This window comes from Chaetura pelagica, unplaced genomic scaffold, assembly GCF_000747805.2.
Source record: "Chaetura pelagica isolate M959 unplaced genomic scaffold, ChaPel_1.0 scaffold15, whole genome shotgun sequence".
NCBI lineage: Eukaryota > Metazoa > Chordata > Aves > Apodiformes > Apodidae > Chaetura > Chaetura pelagica.
The window spans coordinates 4,420,708-4,444,509 of record NW_009953507.1 but is presented as its reverse complement, the minus strand read 5'-3'; the positions used below and the strand labels follow the sequence as shown (position 1 = coordinate 4,444,509).

General features: G+C 43.2%; 1 protein-coding gene across 1 annotated transcript; it reads right to left on the bottom strand.

Moving 5' to 3' along the window:
* Positions 1-8,594: 8,594 nt before the first annotated feature.
* LOC104390341 (histone H2B 5-like) lies at positions 8,595-8,981 on the bottom strand. The gene has a single exon (XM_009999452.1). The coding sequence runs from the start codon at positions 8,973-8,975 to the stop codon at positions 8,595-8,597; it is 381 nt and encodes a 126-aa protein (XP_009997754.1). The 5' UTR covers positions 8,976-8,981.
* Positions 8,982-23,802: the final 14,821 nt, after the last annotated feature.

Sequence of the window (23,802 nt, the reverse complement as noted above, 5' to 3'; positions counted from 1 at the left end):
CTGAGCTAAAAAGAGCTCTGCCTCTCTCCTGCTAAGTGGCATGGGGCTGCTGCTGGACCTTATGGAGCTAGTTTTTCTCAGCCAAGATCATCTGCAGTGAGTTGCCTGGGTTGTCTTGTCACAATGCCAGATATAAAGGGCTAGGGGGATAAATTTCTGTTTTCTTACATTGCTCTCCCATTGAGTTTTCCACTTAAAGATGCAGCTTGGGCCAGAGTGCAAGTCAGTACAGGAGCTGTATGGGCTTAAAATGTTCACATGGATGTGACCCTTAAGGCCATGGCATTGCAAGGAGTTTGTGATGAGAGGGGAGGATGTTGCATTTCCAAAGTTGGCACTCAGATGTGACTTTTCATTACCTTGATGAAAGGAGGAGGTAGCTGTGGGATAAATACTCATCCCAACAAAGAAACCTTTCCATGAAAGCAGCCAGTAGCCAGCAGCCCTTGCCATCACAGGTTTGCCATTTTGCCAGAACAGATCCATGCCTCAAAAAGCTTCCTGCAAGGGCACATTTAATGAGATGTCGCAGCTCAAGTGTTTCCATCAGTGCCTGCAAAAACAGGCATCCTGGGAACCCTTAAATACTGCAGCACTCCAAAGAAACAGAAAACCTTCAAAAAAGAAGATGGTGAATGGAAATGGAAGTCTCAAATTTCTTCCATTATAGTAAAATTAGATGTGGTGCACTTATGTTCCCTCCTTTTGTTGGTTCTCTAGACAGTCTCAGGTGAAGAGAGGAGACTGAGTGCTTATATCTACAGCACCCATGGCTCTCCTGTCTGTAGCTATTTTTCAGAGGCAGCCTGGTATTTGCCAGGATGTGTCCTAGCCTGTGGGGCAGGTAAGGTCAGAAGCATCTCCTGGGTTATTTGAAAGGTTGTGTTGGACACTCTTTTCTGTATTGGCCAATATAGATGCACTTTGTATAAAGAAAGCTCTCCCACACCTGTACAGGAGGTTCAACAGGCAATAAATTGGAGAGGTCACAGACATGGATGTAGGTGACTTAACGATGAGCAGCCACAACGTAGCAAACACAATGCAAGTCCCTGTAGGAGGGCGACTTCACCACCTTATAGGCAGGTGAATTCACTTTAAAGCAGCACTGATTTGACTTGCTCACATTTGTATTCTCGTACCCACATACTTGCCAGATAGGTGTATTCAAGCTGTCTGCCCAGTATGCAGACACCAGGATGTGTGTCCATCTTTGTGATGACCTTGAGGGTGAGGGATAGTGCCATCATGTCCTTCTCAAATTTCCTGTGTTCCCTCTGTGCTGTCACCAGATGTGCCTTTACTCTTTTGTTGCTGGTAGTCATTACACTATCCATGTTGCTTCACCCATGGGAGTTCCCAGGATTTACTCCTTGCCCTTCCTTTCCTGACTGTGTCCCAAGAAGCTGCATACAGCCTGTGCTGGAATCTGTGGGCTCATCGAGGCCACATGAGCACTTGCCATTCTCACACCACTTCCTTACAGCCTCCTGCCTTTGGTCCCTCTGGTGCTTCACACTGAGCCATTGCCATTTCTTTCCCATTCTTAGTCATCTTCCAATTTCTATTACTATTACAATCATCTTCTGTCTTTAGAAGACAGTTACATCTGTAAGAATTATGTTTTTTCTGAATGAATTCTGTAATAAATTCTGTAAGAAATTGGTGGGGGAAATTAGCATTAAGGACATTAAAAGGCAGGAAATTGTCTATAAATATTCTTTTTAATCAACTGCTTCAAGGGAGAAAATGAGAAACATTTTTTAGAACAGCTTTCCTTTATATGAGAAAGCAGAAGCTCAGTTCCTCACTCTTTCTCACATCATCTGTGTTTAATAACTCTAACAATTTTAGAAACAAAACATCTCTCACATTTTTCATGTAAGCCAGGCTACCACAATCCACAAAACCACCAAGGAGATATGTAAAAAAGGAAGATAAAAATCTTTTTCTTTCTTCTAAATGTCAGAGGCCTAAGAAAACTGCCTGAAACCCTCCACAGTCCATGGGTAGAACAAAGCAGACATTACATGAATTTATGCAGACAACTTGAATGCCCTTTGGTACATGCAACCAAAAATGTTTCCAGCAGTGACCATGAGAGAATAGGGAAGGAAGATGGTAGGAATATGTCAAACACATATGGTAACATTCTCCTCCCATTGGCCCAGCTACTAATACTTCTCAACATAGTTTATATGTGTTTAGCAGCTCTCAATAGATTTATTTTTCAATAATTTGTTCTTGAAGCAAACTGTAACATCTCAACATCCATTGGCAAAGGGCTCAACAGGTTATCTGACTGTGGCATGAAGAGCTGTTCCTTTTTACTTATCTTAAACCTTGTTCTCTTACAGTTTCTTTTGATGCTCCTGAGTTCACAGAACCACAGATTCGCCAAGGCTGGAAAAGACCTTTGAGATCATCAGGTTCAGCCTATGACCTAACACCACCACATCAGCTAGATCATTTACCCTGGATGCTTAACCATTGACCTGTAACAGTAGACTCTTACCCTAGACCATTTAATCTAGACCCTTAAACCTTGACCCTTAATGCTAGAGTCCTAACCCTGGACAGAATCGTCCCAGATCATCTAGTCCAACCATAACCTAAATCCCCCTACCATAACCTAATCTACCCAATCAATGCTTAAATTTTACTGCTAAGCACTATATATTTTTCTTACATACTTACAGGGATGTTGACTCTGCCACCTCCCTGGGCAGCCTGTTCCACTGTCTAATCACTCTTTTAGTAAAGAAATTCTTTCTAATATCCAATGTAAACCTCCCCTGGCACAACTTTAGGCCATTTCCTCTGGTCCTGTCATTATTCACCCGATGGAAGAGGCCAGCTCCTGCCTCCCTACAACCTCCTTTCAGGTAGTTGAAGAGAGTTGTTGTATCTGCTTTGGCCAACAGACTTAGCCATGTGGCACCTGAGTCCAGCTGATGGTCTTTGAACAACCAGTCAATAATAACTAAATAACTACTGAACAACTTAAAAAAAACCCAGTTATCTCCCAACATCCTGAAGGCATGTGACCATAGTGTATGCTCCACATTTTGTAACCTGGTTTGAGTCTTCCCAAGGCCCAGGTGTCAGCTCTGTCATGGAAGTGCATTGTGGGTGCTGCTCTGCAAAGGGGTATCAAAATGGAAATCAGTATTAGAAGTAGCATAATTTATTTATTTGGAAATACTTCAAATCAGTTAGTTATAAGGGTTTTTTTCCTCTCCAAATACTGTTTTTCCCCAATTATGTTAAGCTTAAGACTCTGTCTTTAAAGAGACTCTAAATCTTTGTAGTTCTGATTTCTGTTCTATGCTATATCTGAAGTCCCAGCCTGTTCCTCCAGCACACAGGGTCTAGTACAGCCCATGCATTTCACACTCCAGTGAATGCATTATGATGCTGACAATCAGGAGATAAGTGTTTAACTTGACTGTATTTACCACTCCTTCTTTAAAAGGAAGATCTTTTCCTTCTTGGGGTTTTCAGATGCTACATCTTATTCCATGTTTGCTGCCTATAAAGTTCTCATAGTCCAAGGAAAGATGTTTCTAGTGGCAGTAATTCTGAATGTGTATAAGCCACATTTCCAACCACAAAATGTTGCCTCTTGGGAGTTAAAAGATGGGTGCCAGGCAGAGCACACCCCGAGTAGGAGTGTGGCAAGGAGAGGTTGCAGGGTCTGCTCTGCCTGGGGCAAGCTCATTGGAAGGGCCTGAAAACACACGTATGCTCATGTGGCACTGATGTTTGGGGTGAGTGACATCCTGTGAGGACTCACAGTGGCAGCCTGTGACATTCCCTTAGTGAGGGGCTGCTCTGGTTTTCGACTGACCCTCTGCACGGACCTGCCAGGCTTCATCTCTGCTGGAAGGGTGGCTGCTCTCACCACAGGTCTGGAGGAAACATGACAGAGAAAGAAAAACATAGAGGTTGGGGGGCCACAGTGATTCAGCAGAAGCAGACATCTTGACACCTGGGTTTCATGTGACTTTCAACAGGTTGGCATTAACATTTTATTTATACATTTAACAGAAAACAGGTATTTAGCAGTAAGACACGTAATAAAACAGCAATAATATAATATAGATCATACTTGATGTAGCACTTATTGTCAGAAAAACTCTGTGTACATAAGCCCACAAGATACCATGCATGGAGAGTAAGCACAGAAGACTGGTCCCCAGGTGCTGGTCCCAGGGAACTCCAGAAATTCTGGCAGCAAGTGATTTTTATGATTTAGTCCACATTCTTCCTTTCCCTGTAAACAATTGGTCTGGATGTAAACGATCAGGAAACACTATGATGTGACAAATGCTCAGGGTTGTGCAGAGGCCATGGCAAGCTTGAGTCCAGGGGTGGCCAGGACTTGGGGCTACCTCCACATGGCTGTCTGTCACCAGGGAAGAAGGGCACACAGCCATGCAGCTCCTCTGAGCACGGCTCTTCATCTCAGACATCCCTTCCCAGGACATGCAGTGGTGTCCAGGATAGGCACACACACTTTGTTCTACTCTTGTTTTCCCCATGTTTGACTAAAGACCTGTCTGTCTTGAGCAGGAACAAACCTCTGTGCATGTTGCTGCTCAGTTGTTCTGTAGGTTGAGCTCTGCTGTGAAGAGCAGATGGGCCTTAAGCCCTTCCAGGGAAGCAGGGTGGAAAATCAGGAGTAGGTCTATAGCAGCTAATTTTATAATTTAAATTGTACATGAAAACAAGTAACTCATGCAATGATGTACACAGGGTTAATATGAGGTTAATAACAAGGCTGTATTACTCTTTTCAACTTCCTTTCTCAGCTTTCAGAATGCAGTTGATTTTTTTGTTTTTAATTGGCAAAACACAGGAATGGCCCAGAGATGCTTCTGGGATTGCAGCAGGAATCGGGTAGGGACAGTGGGACTTAGTATATTATCTGAGTTTTTAAATAGTTTTATCAGTTCCAGAGCTGGAAATACATATTTTTTTAAAAGCATGGATCCTGAAGTGCAGAAATCCTCTCCTGCAGCTAGTCCCCTTACCAGGGAACTGTGGAATCTGTCACACCTCATATAACCGAGTAGACAATTGATGAGTGAACATTTAGACCATTTTCTACTGCCTCTATTATTAAGGCTCAGTCCAAGCTCATCACAGTCAAAGTAATTCCTGCTTAAGTGCTGCAAGTGTGTGCCTGTACAGCAGCAGGCAGCACAGGAAGGACAGGCTGCCTTGCCTGCTCTTTGCTTGCTGGGCAAGGAGCCTCCAACCACCACAGCTGGGTGGCTGCTTGGGAAAAGTCCCCTTCCCAATCTGCTCCCTTTCCCTTGTGTGACACCTGAGTCCTCTGCAATCTGCAGAAATGGGATGTCTTTGAATTCCACTGTCAGGACTGTTAGAGAAACTGCTTGTAGGGCACTGCAAAGGTAATATAAGAGTAACACCCGTATCAGTGTATTTAAAAGCGACGTCTTTGCTGCTAACTGGACCACCACAGGAGACACAGGCTTCCTTTCTTCATTTTCTCTTGACACTAAGGCCATTAATTTGCCAACTGTGGCAGTCCCAGCTTATGCCAGCTTTGCCCTTTCTGGATCATTCCTTCCCTTGGCTGGCACAAATGTCTGTACAACAGTGACAGGTCAGAGCAGCCACTAGAACTGGGTTAAAACAAAGCTTGCAAGAGAAGAAGAAAAAAGGTTCATTTTAACCTGGATTGGTTCCTCAATCCTGTGCTCAGCATTGTCAGGGACAAGTAAATACATACAAAGCCAGAATGAAGAGCAAATGATGTGTGAAACGACAGCCTAAACTATAAATGGATGGTCATGACAAGTCTCAGTCATCTGGCTGTAGACAGTATAAAAATCCTCTTTAAGCCTTCAAGTATTTTTATAGCCTTAAATTGCCATTTCTCTGCTCTCTGACACAATCTCCAAAAATTGAGTAGCAATAGTGGCAGAAGAAAATGAGATCAGTACTGTCAATACATCTATGAGGCCAGCAGCTCTTGTCCAAGTGCCCAGCCTTGTCCCCAGCTCCCTGAGCTGCCCATAAGACCCTGGAGGGACAAACCCTCATTTTATTTTCCTGACTTCTTGCAGCTTGCAGAGACTGGATCAGGATTCTGCTCTGCTTGAAAGAGTGAGGATTTAGAGGCTGTGTCAGGGAATCCTGGGAGATGTGTGTCCTGACACACACATTGCTTGGACTGGAGAGGATGTATTCCACTCTGAATTCCTGTCTTCAGGAGAGCTGCCCAAGGGTGAATGAATTCTGACTTGCAGCTCATAGGGATGGAAAGGGAAAGCTCCAGTGCTGCCAGTCAGCTCTTCATTCCCTATATTCCCCTTCTGCATCATCTCCTGTCTAATTCCTGGTGGGAGACAGCCAAGGATGTTTGTTCTAGGCCCACTGCAGGTACATTTTCATCTTTGGTATCTATTTGATTAGAAAGCAAAAGGGAGTGCTAAGCTGTAACCTTCAAAAAGTGTCTTGGCCCAGTGATCCAGGTCTTCAGTGCTACTGAACAGAGGTACTGCTCATTGTGGGGGCTGCCAGCTTTTGCCCTTTTTGAAGGTTATGGCCAAGGATGCCTGCTGGCATGAGGGTATGAAACATGGCTGTGTGCTACCACTGAGCAAAGTATGGGAAGAAAGGACCTTATTGGGTTTGGGGTGTTCAAACCCAAAGCAGAAGGATGAAAGCAGCCCACAAGCAACTTGACCTTCACTCTTGCACAAAGACCACACATGGCTTATGCTGCTTTTGGGTTTCTGAGGTGCTCTTGGTTGAGCAGGTCCAAACGGTCCTTCCCATAGACCAACTAGAAAATGACTGCAACACTGTTATAAAAAGAAAAACAAGCACACAACCAAATTAATGAATCTTCTGGAGCTTCAGAGACCTATAGCTCCAAAAGTAACTTAAATTAATCAAGGGTCCTATTGCTCTCAAAGTGTAAAAAAAATGAGTAGAGATGAATGTAGGGGAAAGTGAGAGATACACTGTGAGGCTGCCATTTCAGGGTATGAATTTACCTCTGAATTAAAAGCAAGGTCTTGGGTGCCTGGGGAGAGCCTGCACTTACTGCAGATCCTGTGTCTTTGCTGCTCTTTTTATTTACAGAATAAGCTGTAGAAAGCAGTTATTATTTTAGACATGAATATTTTTTTATCCAAGTGCTACTGCCTACTAGGGATTCTGATTTTTTTTTTTAAATGTCAGCTAATTTTGTGTTTTGAGTAGGAAGCTTCAACTTCACATCAGTTCTACATGTGCTTTTCTGTTATTGAGCTGTTTGGGCAATATAAACCTGTAACCAAGATGTTCCTTCACTAATCTCTATGGCTTTTATCAGCATTTTATTATTGCTTACCTTATTGTGGACTTGGAGAAGATGTGGGGAGTAAACAAAGTAGTTTAAAATTATTTAATCTTTAAACTATCACTGGGATGCAGGCAAGCATCCCTATATATCCACCCAGTCCCAGTTTTTGCTTTTGCTTTCTAACCAGTGAATAAAGTAGGGAAGGCAAGGTCAGGTGAGTTGTCTGCAGTGATCTTCATGGGGGGCCTGCCTCTCCCCTAGACTGCATGAACCACCTCTGCTCCCACTCCAGATGCCTTTCCAAATCCTAAGCCTGCTCCCAACACCTCTGTGCTGTATGTTCTGCACCATCCCAGTGCCCAGAGGAGAGGAGACCCTCATCGGGACCACTCTGTCTCACCCACACTTACGGTGGAAGGGAGAGCCCAGGCAGCATTAAGGCAGGAAAAGTCTCTGTAAAGCAGCAGAATTAGCAGTGTCTTGCACATCAAAGCAAGCCCTAAAGCCTGCAAAGCAACAGCTGAGGAAAGTAGTGACCCAGCCTCAACATCCCCCCTTGCCTGTCTGTCTGCCTGGGTGGGAGGCAGCAGGCAGCTCCAGCACCATCACCCTCAGCCTGCTCAGTGGCTCATCCACCAGGAATGATGAGGAGGAGCAGTGCTGGGTATCATCCCAGGCCTCTGCCTGCCTGCCTGGCTTGCTCTTTAAAACGGGCTGTCAAGCACAGAAAGATGCTGAAACAAGATGGGTTTTATTCTACAGCCCATGGACTCATAGCTGTTGATGTCACTTTTGCCAACATGGGGTGGGCTGTGCCACTGTACACAGGATGGACCTGGGCTACGAGGGAGATGAGACCAGTGCCAACTCCCTGGTGCCCACCTTGGATGACTGTGAGAAGGCAGCCAAACAGGAAGACTTCGGAGATGGCATCTCCGTGTTGCCACTGCCAGTGCTGAACATGCATGTTTACCAAGCACAGAGGAGACTTTGGACATACTGCAGTCAGTCAGTCCTTCAGATGAGATGTGAAAGCAGAGGTCTCCTCCACCAGCCCCACAGAACCTGTCACATGCCCCCAAAAGACTATTTAAACCAGCCAACATCCAGATCACTGTCTTCTCTTCCACCAGACAGCTTCTCTTGCCCACCCCAAGGCTGTAAATTGCTGTGGATAATAGCTGTGACATTTATCTGCACCATGGCTGCCTACCCGTGCTTGTATGGAGGGTTTGGTGCTTGATGGTCCTGTTGGAGAGGCAGCATCTGGCTACTTGGAGCTTGTGTACTTGGTGACAGCCTTGGTACCCTCTGAGACAGCATGTTTGGCCAGCTCTCCTGGGAGCAGCAGGCGCACGGCCGTCTGAATCTCCCGGGAGGTGATGGTGGAGCGCTTGTTGTAATGGGCCAGGCGAGAGGCTTCTCCAGCGATGCGCTCAAAGATGTCGTTGACGAAGGAGTTCATGATGCCCATGGCCTTGGAGGAGATGCCAGTGTCAGGGTGGACCTGCTTCAGCACCTTGTAGACGTAGATGGAGTAGCTCTCTTTCCTGCTCTTGTGTCGCTTCTTATCGCCCTTCTTCTGGGTCTTTGTCACGGCTTTCTTGGAGCCCTTTTTGGGGGCAGAGGTGGATTTTGCAGGCTCTGGCATCCTGAGAGCTCTTTCTGTGGATCTTGGAGCTGCTTGGAAAGAACACAAAAAAATATTTTTGTTGTTGTTCTTCTACAGTATAGTTTTACTGAAAGCTGAGAGAATTTGAGTCAGAGATGAGTGACACCTCTGAATCTGAGACAAACATCGCATGGCCCCATGGAAGCATTTTTGAACTGCCAGTGAGAACTACTCCAGTTTGTTTATGGAGTTTTTGGTTGTTTTCTGTTTAAATCCCCATAACACTGACCTTCTAAACATGGCTGAACCCAGTCTAGTTGGCAACTACCTTGTAAATAGGGGCTGAGGATGAACATTTTTCTCAGAAGAAGATTGCAGTTCCAAGGAAAACACTAACTGCAGCATGGATTACATTAAATCTTTCTTTAATGAGTTGGAGACTTGCAAGACAACACTGAAGCCTTTATATGACACTGGTCAAAAATATTTTATATGGTTATTACAATCTCCAATAGACCCTTATTTTATTTTTTTTTTTAAGCATGGGTAAAATTTTATTTTGAAGGTGCTTGTATTTCAGTGTCGGTTGTTTTACACCAGGCATTACAGTGAAACAGAAAAAATCATATAGCTTTAAGCTAGATAGCTGAGGTATGGAAATCTCTCAGTGTTCATATTAGGTAGCAAAAATATAGAGAGTAGAAGAGCTCGGTGGAGCTGGCAGGAATCACCTGACAGAGAAACAGAAATGTGGATAGGAGGAAAAATTCAAAGTGCATTTTGACTGTGTGTTGACGGAGAAGCTACACAGACTGAAAAGGTTCCCTGCTATTTGGTGCTTTCTGCTCTCCAGACAGTAAACCTCAGCTGGCCAGTTTACATCAAAGATGCCTGATTCTGTCTCCAAATTTGTCTTCATTAGGCCACAACCTGCAGAGCTCTGGCCTTCAGCTGATGGCTGTCACCCGAAGTGCAGTAACAAAAAGAGAGTATGTGAACCCATCATAAACCTCAGTGTCTCCCTTACACTACAAACTTACATGTGCTTTTTTTGTTTTGTTTTGGTTTTGTGTTTTTGGGGTTTTTTTGTGTGGGTCAAGGGAGTAATTGTGTTGTAACCTGCTAAACGGTTTTGTGTTTCAGAGGACATTTTGAGTGCTCCCTTCAAAGGCAAGGCTTCTCCCAGCTTTGCTGAAGGATCAGCTTCCAGCATCACTCCAGGGGCTTTGGGCTTTTATCGCTCTGTGCCTCCTTTGAAGATGACCTAGGAATTACAGTCTGGAAGAGAGACTGGAAGAGACAAAAGAGCTTCAGGGCTGCTGGCACATGGGGATATGAATAGAAATAAACAGGAGAAAGAATGCTGGGATTTAACATATGGTCTGCACACAGAGAGCATCAGAGAGGGATCTAAACAGTGCCCATGCCAAAGCAATGTCTGTATGTTCAGCCCTTCATCTCCTCCTTGGGAAGGAACGAGATGCCGCCCTCCATCCTGGCCTGGTTTCTCCACTGTTGCCTGCATCTGCAGTCAAAGGTGGACACAGCAGCTGTGTTTCAACCAAGCCTTTAAGACGTTCCTGGTTGCTCCTTGTGAGAGCAGATGTTTTCAATGCTGAGGCTGGATTTACACAGCCATGTCTTGGTGGATACCAGCTCCTGCTTCCAAACCATGCAAGAAACCTCTGCAGCTCCAAACCCTCAGTCAGTGCAATGCTGCCTTCAGCCTGCAGCAAGCACCAGGGCTGCTGGCTGCTCTACCCCAAGAGGCACTGATGCTGGGCTCTGCTCTGGCAGGGGGTAGGCAAAGGGCAATGCTAAACACTTCAGGTGGGGTTTGCTCAGCTGCAAGGGCAACCTGGCACTCCTCAGGATGCTAGGGAGTGGAGAGGCCGCAACTCCACCACAGCTCTCTAGAACACCTCCCTAGCTAGAAGCAAAAGTTGGCACCAGTGCCCTTGCACTGAGTTTTTTCCCAAGCAAAGCAGTTTCTTCTTTGCCACTAATGGGAGTGAGGCCTGAGAGACCTATTATAGGTTTCCTTCACTTCATCTGACAAAAAGAACTATTTTGTCTCTCCAAAATAGAATATTGTCTAACTAGGTGGAAAAGGCCAGTGTACAGGAAAACTTCAGGTAACAGGCTGCAAGCACACCACCAGCTCCTCCCTGCACCAGAACCTCAAATGTTAAAAAAAACACACACCAAAACTGGGTAAATACATACAAAACCCTCTCAAATCTCTGGAATAACTAGCAACTTAACATCAGGCATAGAAGACAGGCAGAAAAAGAAAGGAAAAATCCAAGCAAATGTACCGACAGCTGTTGATGCTTGCCTCCAGTTGGCTTCGGTTTATGAACATTAATATATTTTCCTACTTTCAGGAAACCTGTAGTTGTAGATTATACCTGTAGAATATACCACCTGGCAAACATAAACTAAGATATTAGGAAAAGCAGCTTCACTGAAAGAGGAAGGAGATGGGTATATTGTGAGAGTAGTTCTCCAAGCAAACTCACTGCCTGGCAAAGCTTCATGGCCAAGTGAGCTGAGTTAGGTGGAAAGTCATGGACAAGATCATGCCCAGAGACATGAGGGATAGTTCTGACTAAAGTGGACTCTGAGACTTGGCATGGCAAAGTACTCAGTTTGAGCCTATGAATAAAGCATGACAGAAATGGCAGAAATGTGCAGCTGGAGGGAGCCTCCAGGGCTCCACACTTTGCTTTGAAGATTAGGTTTTCTTCTTTAAAACCTTCATAGACATGGTTTTCATGTGCTGTGTGCTTGAATCTGCCATCTTATCCCAATTCTTAATTTTCCCAGGCACTCTTCTCAGTGGAGGCAAATGCTGGACTGCCCCAAAAGTCCTGGACATCCTTCAAATCTCTTGACCCCTCCCCCCTTAAACACCACATTTTCCTCTTCTGGTGAAACCACAATTTTACTTCCTTTCTTCCTCTACTTGGGAAGCTACATCAGGAAAAGAAACCCCCCACTGCTCTTGTTTGCAGACTCGAAAATATGTCGTTTAAATAGAAAGCCATTTTTCCAATAGATGAATTAACTGTACACTTGCTTCTTTTTATCTTGAGCTAATTGCCTGACTGAAAAACACCACAACTGAAAAACACACATGACTATTTCCTAGGAATTTTTTAAAGTGTGTCCTTCTAAAACACATATATATTGTTAGGTGCACTTGTACTGCAGGTTTTGGATGAATGAAAATTAATACAGGACCCAACAGGCTCCAGAATGATTTCATATGTTTACAGAAAATGCCACACCTACAGAACATCTCCGTCCATTTGACCACAAGGCCCTTGGGCAGCAAAGCCAGGATCTTATTCTTCTCCCATGCACAGCCACGATGAGGGAAGCAATGATGTTCAAGTCCAGAGATTAGCACAAAGGCATTAGTGTCCTTGCTTCCCTCCACCTGTTTCTTCACAGTCTACTGTTTAACAGGTAAATAACACTTTCTCCAGGAACAAGTTATCCTCCTCTTAGTTTGTTAGGGCAGTGCCAAGCACAAAGAGCCTGATTGCGTTTGCAAAGTGCTAAATAAATAATGTTAACAATGGTCCACAGTATCAACAACCCTTCTGGCAACAGTGCAACGAAATCCACAGGCAGGTGTTGCTCTGGTATGAAGGGAGAAGTAGTGGGATTATTCTTAAAGTGTCCAGGTGGACAGTTTGTTGATGGAAAACCAGGTGACCTTTACAAAAATGGTTTAATTGAAGGAAAATAGTTACATTTCTTTCTTTTCCCTTAAAAAATAAAAAGAGAAAATAAAAATACTACTAATAATACTAGTACTAATATATCTCTTGACCCCTCCCCCCTTAAACACCACATTTTCCTCTTCTGGTGAAACCACAATTTTACTTCCTTTCTTCCTCTACTTGGGAAGCTACATCAGGAAAAGAAACCCCCCACTGCTCTTGTTTGCAGACTCGAAAATATGTCGTTTAAATAGAAAGCCATTTTTCCAATAGATGAATTAACTGTACACTTGCTTCTTTTTATCTTGAGCTAATTGCCTGACTGAAAAACACCACAACTGAAAAACACACATGACTATTTCCTAGGAATTTTTTAAAGTGTGTCCTTCTAAAACACATATATATTGTTAGGTGCACTTGTACTGCAGGTTTTGGATGAATGAAAATTAATACAGGACCCAACAGGCTCCAGAATGATTTCATATGTTTACAGAAAATGCCACACCTACAGAACATCTCCGTCCATTTGACCACAAGGCCCTTGGGCAGCAAAGCCAGGATCTTATTCTTCTCCCATGCACAGCCACGATGAGGGAAGCAATGATGTTCAAGTCCAGAGATTAGCACAAAGGCATTAGTGTCCTTGCTTCCCTCCACCTGTTTCTTCACAGTCTACTGTTTAACAGGTAAATAACACTTTCTCCAGGAACAAGTTATCCTCCTCTTAGTTTGTTAGGGCAGTGCCAAGCACAAAGAGCCTGATTGCGTTTGCAAAGTGCTAAATAAATAATGTTAACAATGGTCCACAGTATCAACAACCTTTCTGGCAACAGTGCAACGAAATCCACAGGCAGGTGTTGCTCTGGTATGAAGGGAGAAGTAGTGGGATTATTCTTAAAGTGTCCAGGTGGACAGTTTGTTGATGGAAAACCAGGTGACCTTTACAAAAATGGTTTAATTGAAGGAAAATAGTTACATTTCTTTCTTTTCCCTTAAAAAATAAAAAGAGAAAATAAAAATACTACTAATAATACTAGTACTAATATTAATAATAATAACAAATCTGGAGGTTAATAATTACTAGCTTTTGTGTTTGGAAGTGTTGCCATCATGATTGACTTCTCTGCTGTGAGGGTGACCAAGCACTGGGACAGGTTGTTTAGAGAGGTTGCAAGGTCTTCATCCTTGGAGATACTAAAAATCCAACTGGATGTGGCCCTGAACAATGCACAGCAGCAGACCCTGCTCTGAGCATGGGCTGGACTAGATGTTCTCCAAAGGTACCTCCAGCCACAGCCATTCTGTGACTTTTGGAGACTGAATCTGGACACCTATCACCTAGGACATGTTTTATGACCTGTGTTCCCCTGATGGATATTTCCCACAGGATACTGCAGCCAGAGACTCCCACAAGGATCTCTGAGGATGGGAGATGGTGCTTACCTCCAGGTTCAGGCCACTCAGGTCCCTGGGACACAGGCTGCAGCCATACAAAGGGAGGCACTCTGAAGCATCACAGTGACATTTGGAAGGTTTCAGGTTTTTGATTAAAATCTTTGTGCACATTTTTTTCTTTACTTCTTTGTCGGCTCTGAGTCAATCAGTTATCACTGCTGGCATTTTTTTTTTCCTTCCTCAGAAAACCAACAACAACCAGCCAACAATCACAGTACTCTTTTCTAGCCAGCTCCAAGTAGCAGCCTTCCTGCTGCTAAAAACCAGAGTGGTGCAGTGACAGATGCATATTCCTTTGTGTTGACACCCCTTTCTTCAGCATCGTTAAAAGGAAAATGAACCGAAAACATATTCAAAGATACTGCAGTCTCTTAGACCTGAGATAGAAGAGAAGCCCTGTTGAGAAATCCCACATGAAGCCTGATGCTTTCCCTGTTTTTCCCAGGCTTGATACACTGAGGTAGAGAGGGACAGGCAGGGGAGCGCCCGTGGCAGTGTTGTTCATTTTTGCCTCACTACTGAACCTGCAGGACCAGAACTGGTGCCACCGGTGGTGTGTGGGTGACCACAGGTGGACTACTAGCTGGCCTTTTGGACCGCTCCTCACATAGGGGTGGAAACTGCACATGGATTTTTTTCCTTTTTTCTCCTGTTAAAAGGATGTGATGAGCTCTGTGGCATCCGCTGCAAATCTCAATACCCACCAGGCCGCTCCCTTGCTGTAACTTCCTAATCAACCATAAAAGTCACATTTCTAGAATTAGTTCTTTGTTTGTAGGAGGGTTTGGTGAAAAATTAAACATTTGCAAGAAAAAACTCAAGCTCTCATCTTTTGGACATCTGGTAGCTATTTGCTAATCTTTTGATGATCTACTTTAATCCTGAGTAAATCGGAACCAATGGGCACTTGCTGTTTATTCTGCCCCTTAAATGGGAATGTCCTGTTGGTTCTGTCCAATTACTGTCCCTTCCTTCAGTTTTTCTTGCTGTATACAATAAAGAAAACTTAACTTAGAAACATAAAATGAAATTTGCTGCTGCTTTTTGTTTTACTCTCTCTGAAATACAAAGAAAGGTAACAAATTAGGGAATATTTTTACCAAAAGGAAAAGCCTTTCTAATGGCTTAATCTGCTCTGAAATGTTTTCAAAAGCACAGACAGCAGATCTGGTAAAAACAGTTTACAAATTACCAGATGTCAGCAAATGACTGTTGTTGGAACAGTGTATTTCTGCAAACTGCAAATCCCTCTATTTTAGAATATACAGCCACCTACCTGGAAGTTATTAAACATATTTTTTTTCATCCAACAGGTTTCATTAAACTGTAACAGATGAGAAAACAAACAGGTGTTTTATGGCTATTTGGTAGCAAGCTCTGCCTCAGGTAGTAAACCAGACCAGAAGCACAATGTGTCATGGTGAGACACAGGTGATGCTGCCTCATGTGCAAAAACCGATAGTCATGTTTTGGACTGGAAAGAATTTTTCTCTTGGTATGTTGTCTAGCATGTGATGATGAGGTAATATTTGCTTTAAGTAATTAAGTGGAGAATTTCCTAGAATGAGGTAAACAAGACTGAAATGCCTGATTTCTTCCAAAGGTGGAGGAATGCAGAGATCAGTTTTGTGACCCCAAGTTGCCTCCCAGATAGCCCAATATCAATAGTAAGGCCCCATCCCCAATCCCACAAGCTCTGTTGCATTTTATATGATTGCCCCTGTAATGTTATAATTGAAATAGCTAACTTTTACCCTTGGATAAACACATGCAATTTTTCTAGTGAAAAGATTCATGCTTGAGTATTGGACCATGATAGTATGCTAAAACTGAAGATGCCCCCTCCTCCTTAAAATGGAAAGAAATGCTACGAACTCAATCCCTGACACATAGATTATGTTCAAAGTGATCTTTGGATTTCTTTAGAAGAAGTACAAGCACAACAGCACTAAGATACACTGGAATCCCAGCTCTTTGACTGATCCCTATCATTGCTTGTGTTAGCACATTGCTGGGAGTTCAGTACAGGATACTCCCTACAATAATATTTACTTTTCTCTTCTTTTCTTTCCTACCCATGAGTCAGACAGAGCAACCAAGAGACCCAGTGCAGCAAGAAGAACGACTGTCAGTAGACTAAATACTGCTCTCCTTATTTTGATTAAAGGAGTGCCTGAAGTCAATGGGGGTTTAACCTGAGTCTGAAACTACAAATACAATTTTTAGAGATGTTTAGCACCAACAGCCAACATTGATTTCCACTGGAATCCAGAAGGCTCAGTACTTTATAAAAATCAGGCTCCACATTTTATCAAAGTTTTGTTACTGTGAATAGGTAACAGGAGTACTTAAAAAAGCTTTAGCATGACTTTTATCTGCTCTTTCTAAGAGCATTAATTATTTACCTGCTCTGGAATATCTCTGATCTACACATTTGACCAACAGGATCTAATAAATGCAAAAAGGAAAAAATATGTTTTATATAGATCAATACCCATTACACGTTCACAAGAGTACACCCAGTACCAGCATCTGCTATAATTACACTCCAGTCAGCTTTCCCACAGGGTCCTCAGGTTTAAGAGAAACCTGTACTATCGCAGCTGTCATTGGAAAGCCCTCAGTACTAACACAGTCAAACAGAGAACATCACCAGGCTCACTCCCTTCCTGGGGTTTTATCAGTAAGACAAAACCTTAACATAACACAAACTTCAGCTCAAGCTTCCTCTCCAAGTTTCAGTCATCAGGATTTGCTGCTTCTGCCACAAATCCTGTCCTCAAGCAACAGGCTTCTGTTCCCTTCATATCCTACGTCAACTCAACTGGACCCGCTGTGGTTCAACCAGTTGGAGCAGCAACTCTGTCCTGGTGCAGGGTTTAGCCTCTGTCCTTAGGTTACCTCAGCAAGGCAGGGAGAGGTCAGAGCCTGATAACAGCATACAGGCAGATGATCTCCAACTGACCTGGAGCCATCCTGCTGGGCAGAAGAGCCAAGCAAGACATCACAGCAGCTCAGCTACCTGGCAGCATCAAAAGCTCTACATTATCTTCTTAGTGATTTGTGCAGTACAGACTATTGGAGATGGATGTGAGAACAAAAATCATAGGTGACTGGAGTCTGTCATACTAACGACCCATTCCACATCAGAAAGGTGCTTTACTTACTCTATGATCTCCTATGCTATTGAATATAAAAAGTGCAGATTTGAAATAAATTGCTCTGTGCTATTTAAAAAGTGAAAATGACTTGATCTTTGACCTCATAATTTCGATTTCTCTGGAATAGCAGAAGACCATAAACTCATTGAGACTGCTATATCTAAATAACTCTTTCTACAATAGAGCCATGGTCTCTCAACTAGTAATGATAATAAGCCTAAAGAACTACTATAGCATTTAAGCAAACTATTTTTATGGATTTTATGGAGCAACAGAGAATTATCAAAATCCTTTACTATTTTCATTGGTGCTGAAACAGGCAGCAATTAAAAACGGGCTAATTCAGCCATGGCCAAAAATATGACAGAAGCTACAGCCCAACACCGCAGGCCATAAGGGGAGAGTGGGTGGAAGACAGAGAAGAGGCAGCCACAGGAGATGTGAGCTGCTTCTGAGTCAAGGCAGGAGTTATGTGGGAACTAACAGACACATGTGGCACCTCTTCCTCCCACACGCCCCATCCCCAGGTTTCAGTAAGTTTCTGTGACCTTCTCCAGTGCTACAGATAATATGTGTAGCAAAAAGAAACAAAAGCAGGGATGATACTCCAAAATCTTTACTCTGGCCATTCAACATTGACTGGAAATAATACGTATGGATAAAAAAAACAGCAGAAGTAGAAATGTTCCCAGATTAGACTGAAGATCAGACTGAGGTCATTAAGGCTTTAAAGAGTGATGTGATAAGTACATCATAACGTAAGTATTACCACACATCCTTGATGGCATGGGTGAAAAAACCCCAGTAAAACATTAAAAAACTCTTAATACAAGGTACGTAGGTCTGATGCACATATGCTTAACAGACCTGAGCGATATCACCAACTTTCCCCATACATGGGAAGAAAAGCCAGGCCAGGGCATGGTGTGTACAGCTGTAATCAATCATGACCAACATTCCCTCTAAACAAGAGTCTCTGACTTCAGTGATCATCTCCCAGTTACATTTTAGCAAGTTGTGAAAATTATTTTTAAAAATAGTAGAAAGCATGCAATTAATGAAAAAGTCAGGAATATGTGAAAGCTGTTTTATCACAGCTGTAAAGCATGGGTGCCTGGGAACATGGAGTGAAAACACGGGAGTGGTGGGTACCACACAGGTACATCCAGAAGGACCACACACCATGACACAAGCTTAAAGGGCAGCAAGTGGTACTGAGTCAGTTTCATTGCTACAGGATACTGAAAATATTGTAATGTGTGTATTAATAATTAATTTGACATGGTGATAGCAATTTTACTGCAAAATGGAGGTGCATGACTATTACTACAGCCTGCAGGGAAACAAAGATAAATGTCCTTCCCCAGATCTCACATCCAATAACCGGATCAGGAATACGATCCAGAACTGCTGACACCTTTCTCTGCTGCAGCTGCTAGATCACATTACCAAAGGCAGAGAGCCCTCTGTGCATTAGAGGTCATCTTCTGTACGAAGCAGGAAAACGGAGAGCCTGTCAGAGAAAATCATGGCTGGGACAGCACAACAAAGCTCCACCGAAGAGGGGAGCTGCTTTCCAGAAATAGACCTCAGTGAGCACTAGGGAAACAAGAGTTATTGAAGGTAAAAGTAAACTCTGGCACAGTAACTGACAATAAGCCATTTTAAAATGTTTATGGATAAATTTATGCGGGAGATGAGAAGAAGGAAACTCACTTAGATCCTTACTTGGAAGTGGGAGGAGGAGGGCAACAAAGAAGGGGAGAAAGCTGAAGCAGCCCATACCTTCCATAGTTCAAAGACAAAATCTGATTATTAAAAAAAAAATAATTAAAAAAAACTCTAGGCTTTGGCTCCAGCAATAGCAAGTAACGGCTCTACTTTAACCAGATAATGTCTTTTTTGTTTTATGGTGCTGTGCTACTGAAGAATTGTTATCAAAATGCACAGAGGTCCTTCCCTGTGCAGTTCTCTTTCCTTAATTCTTTTTTTTATTGTTCCTTTTTTCATTTTCTCACTCCCATTACAAGTGCCAGGAGGTTCAAAGCCCCAGCAGGTTTGCTGTCACTGGGTCCTGTCCAACATGTAATATTTGTACAGACTACACATTACTTTTAAAAGCCTCATGGTTGAAAACTTGCATTTCTCCAGAAACACTGAAAAAAATGTTTTTCAGAGCAGGGTAGCCCATGTTCAGTTTCCCCAACACACAAATTGCCTGTGAATGCTGTTTTAATTTTTGCTCTAATTTGTGACAGCATCATTATCACATGGACTTAGCATGCTAGTCACTATACTGACACAAGTTTAAAAAAGCCAGCTTCCTTTGAGAGAAATCAAAGCATAATTAGGGATACATCAATATTTACATGAGACAGGGGTGCAGAGAGCTCTCTGCTGAAGGCTTGGTTGCAACCACTAGAGCAGCAGTAAAGAAAATGAGGGTTGCCAGACAAAATGCCAGCCCCAAAATGCCAGACATCCTGGCTGGTCAGCAGCAATTAGTGCAATTAAACATAAGCCTTGCTTTTCAAAACACAGAAGGGTTTTCAAAGGCAGCAGGTTTAAAATGTCAGTGGACTGCCACACTATCTGTACCACACTGTTATTTTTAACAATCTGTGGCTCCATCCTCCTACACTCACTTTCTTCCTGAGGCTTCCACACCTTTAGTTTCCCCAGTGCTATGGTCTCCCAACCTGTTAAAAGGGTGAGACAGCTGCAGCATCAATATCTTCAGGGCAGAGCCACTGTATCTGCAATGCATTTTAAACCTTATACATATCAAGAATAGAAATAAGCCACATTTATATTGGGTATGGTAGACAGTTCATTCCTGACAGGATGCTCTCTGCCTCCTGTTTTACAGCACCCCATTTACTAGTAATTTTCCAGGTCTCACAGAGGACCCAAAGAGGACTTCTCCCTTTCTATCAAGATAGTAGCAGCTTCCCTACCCTTCCTTCATCCACATTTGTCAACGGTTCACTTCAGTTAGTTTGATTTTCTCCTTTCTTTCCCATTCCTTGATTCTGCCTGCCCTGGTGACAGAGAAATGAGAAGACTCTAATCAAATGGTTTCCCTGGCCCTTCCTCGCACTAAGATTTCTCTTTAACTGCTGAGCTCCAGAGTGGTCTCAGCTTTTCCTTCCTCCCTGCCCTTCCTGTACCTCATTTCAAGAATTTCTTCTGCAAAAATATCACCTGTTTTTCTGCTCAAGCTTCCTCTCACTTTTCAGGGTAACTCATGTCCTCTTTGTAACTCCCACTAACCTTCCTGGAGGTGCACATGCAGTTCCCTCCTACCTCTTCTTCCATTGCCTCCTGCACAAACAACATTTATTGTATTGCCACCTCAGCATTTTGTTCTCATTCCTATCTTCCTGTCTTCTTTTGTGTAGTATTTTCTGCTTGACAAAGATCAGTTACTACATACAACCTCTCTTTTCACAAGATACAGAGTCACCCAGGTTATGTGCCCAAAAGCATGTCTATTTTTCCTGACTCTCTCTGTTGGTCTAATATAAACATTGTGTTTGCTGACAAAAGTTTGCCCTCTTAAATTCTTGATCATTGTGGCTACAACCCCACAGTTTCTTTCTCAGCACATAACTCCTGCAATGATCACCCGAGAGATGGTCCTCTACCTACAGCCAATGTATCTCAACTCTCCAGGAGGCACATCTCATGTCAGAGATGAGTCATCTCAAATAGAAACTCTGTTTTCTCTAGTCCTGGGGTAAACATCAGTTTTTAACAAATAACACAGAAAACCTTATTGAAATGGACCACCTCTGTATTTTCATCAAATTCAGAAAAAGTCTCCAGTTTAAAGGTTGGTTTGAAAGACAAACAATCCCCCCCGACAGACCATATATTCAAGAAGGTCAGTGAAATAATATGACAAGGGTGGTGATGAGCTCTCACCACAAAGGAAAACGTTGGGTTGATGTAGGTGGCATATAAAATCCCCCACTCTCCTTATGAGTCAGGTAAGCTGCCAGAAAGTGGAGGTGGAATCCGTGGGATGGAGCTGTTTTAATTTCAGCCAATTAGTAGTAGGCTTTTGGAAAGACAAAAAAAATAGTTTAATTATTAAATCAGAATCAGTTTGTTTGTTTTTTTTAACTAAGAGTCTTATTTAAATAGCAAAATCTAACATTTGCCCTTGATCCACCAGTGATGCTGTTTGTAGTCAGTGACACTCAAGGGGAAATATTATTAAACAACTCCAGCCCCACCTTCTGAGGTTAACATAGCACTTTTGGGTTATGCAGCTATTCTTCCATCTCCCACCTAATGCATATGATCCTACAGTCACAACTTTCTCCTCTCTCTCTGGCTTCAGAAAAAATGCAAAACTGACAAGCTAAGATCCCAGCCTTGCCCCACACAGAGCCGTTTTCAGTGGCAGAGCTCAGCTTTGATGAGGAAATAATCATTTCTCGCCCAATAGCTACACAAAAGCAGCTACCAAATGTATACAACAAAACAACTGGCAAAAAAAGAAAAGGATTTTGTGGGGTTTTATTTTGGATCAGTCCAGGATTTAAGGGATAATTCAAATAGATGGCAATGTCCCTTTCCTTAACTTACTTACCCTTAACTTTTCATTGCAAAAAACCAGAAATTTGGAAATGTGAAGAAAATACCATTAGTTCCTTGTGTTCAGGGGGCTTACAATCCTCCTTTGCTACTGTCAGTAGGAGCACAATCGCTGCTCTGTTCACAGCACAGTCTGAACAAGCTCTCGCCTTCCCAAGTCCACTTCTTAATTTAGGAACATTTCCCACATACTTAATTTTTCAGTTTACCCAATACACCTGCCTGAGGATGGGCAGGAACAGCATATTCCAGGTTCTGAGAAAGGGATGCAACAGGATCAGACTATCAGCATGAGTAACCTCTTTGTTTCAGCGGGAGAATGGAATATCTGGAGTGGAGAGATATGTGTCTACACATATAATATGTATGTAAATTTAAGTCAGGGGAAAGAATGGAGAATAATTACCAAAGGAACAGCATGGATTAAAAAAAAATGTCAAAAGGAAGGTAGAATAAGGCAGTGAATTGAAGTGAGTTGTCAAAATCATAGAATCTCTTAGGTTGGAAAAAGCCTTTAAGATCATCAAGTCCAACCATTAACCCTACTCTACCATGTACAGCACTAAGCCATATCCCCAAGCAGTACATCTAGATGACTTTTAAACACATCCAGGGATGGTGACTCAACCACTCCCTGGGCAGCATGTTCCAATGTCTGACAACCTTTTCAGTGATAAAGGTCTTCCTAATATCTGGTCTAAACCTCCCAAGGTGCTGGAGGCCATTCCCTCTTGTTCTATCACCAGTTGCCTGTGAGAAAGGACCAGCACCTACATCTTTACAACATCCTTTCAGGTAGCTGTAGAGGGTGATGAGATCTCCCCTCAGTCTCCTTTTCTTCAGACCAAATACCCCCAGTTCCCCTCAGCTGCTCCTCATGAGACTTTTTCTCAAGGCCCTTCACCAGCTTCATTGCCCTTCTCTGGATGTGCTCCAGCACTTCAGCGTCTTTCTTGTATTGAGGTGCCCAAAACTGGACACACTACTGGAGGTGTGGCTTGACCAATGCTGAGTACAGAGGGATGATCACCTCCCTGGTCCTGCTTGCCACACTATTTCTAATACAGGCCAGGATGCTATTGGCCTTCTTGGCCACCTGGGCACACTGCTGGCTGATATATTCATCCACCTACCAGGTCCTTTTCTGCCAGACAGCTTTCCAGCCACTATTACCCAAGCCTGTAGTGTCGCCTGGGGTTGTTGCTGCCCAAGTGCAGGACCCGGCACTTGGCCTTGTTGAACTTCATACAAGTGACCTTGGCAGATCCATCTAGTCTGTCTGAGTCTCTCTGTAGAACCTCCCTACCCTCAGGCAGATCCACACTCCCTCCCAACTTGGTGTCCCCTGCAAACCTACTGCGGGTGTATTCTGTCTTCGCAACAATATTGTTGATAAAGATGTTAAAAATAAGTGGTCCCATTAAAAAGAAGTGGTCCCTTTAAAAGAAAGGAGACAGGACGACAGGGAATAAAAACTGGGACTGAAGAAGACAAATAAAAAGATGAAAGAAGGAGAGGATATCTGAAAGGGAACCAAAATGAGAGAAGAGGTGTGAGTGGACGAAAAGCAGAGAGAAAGCAGGGGGTGTAAAGTAACCAACTCAGTGTCTGGCAAGACAGAAATACTGAAGCATAAATAAGACACAGAGAAGACAGACACAGAGGGTCATAAGAATAAAGAAAGACCTTGCACAGCAGAGATGATGTGAAATAGGCAGTTGGATAAAAAAATCACCTGCCACTACAGCACTTCTGAGAGTCACAGGCAAGAAGCTGCTGCCCCAAGAGACAGATGAGCCTGGGGAAGTGAGTGACAGGCTAAACCCAAGGAGAACAAAAGCTGAAGCCAGGAGAAGATAAATGCTACCACTGTACTAGGTTGCTGCCTTTTACCTAAAAAAGAAATAATGC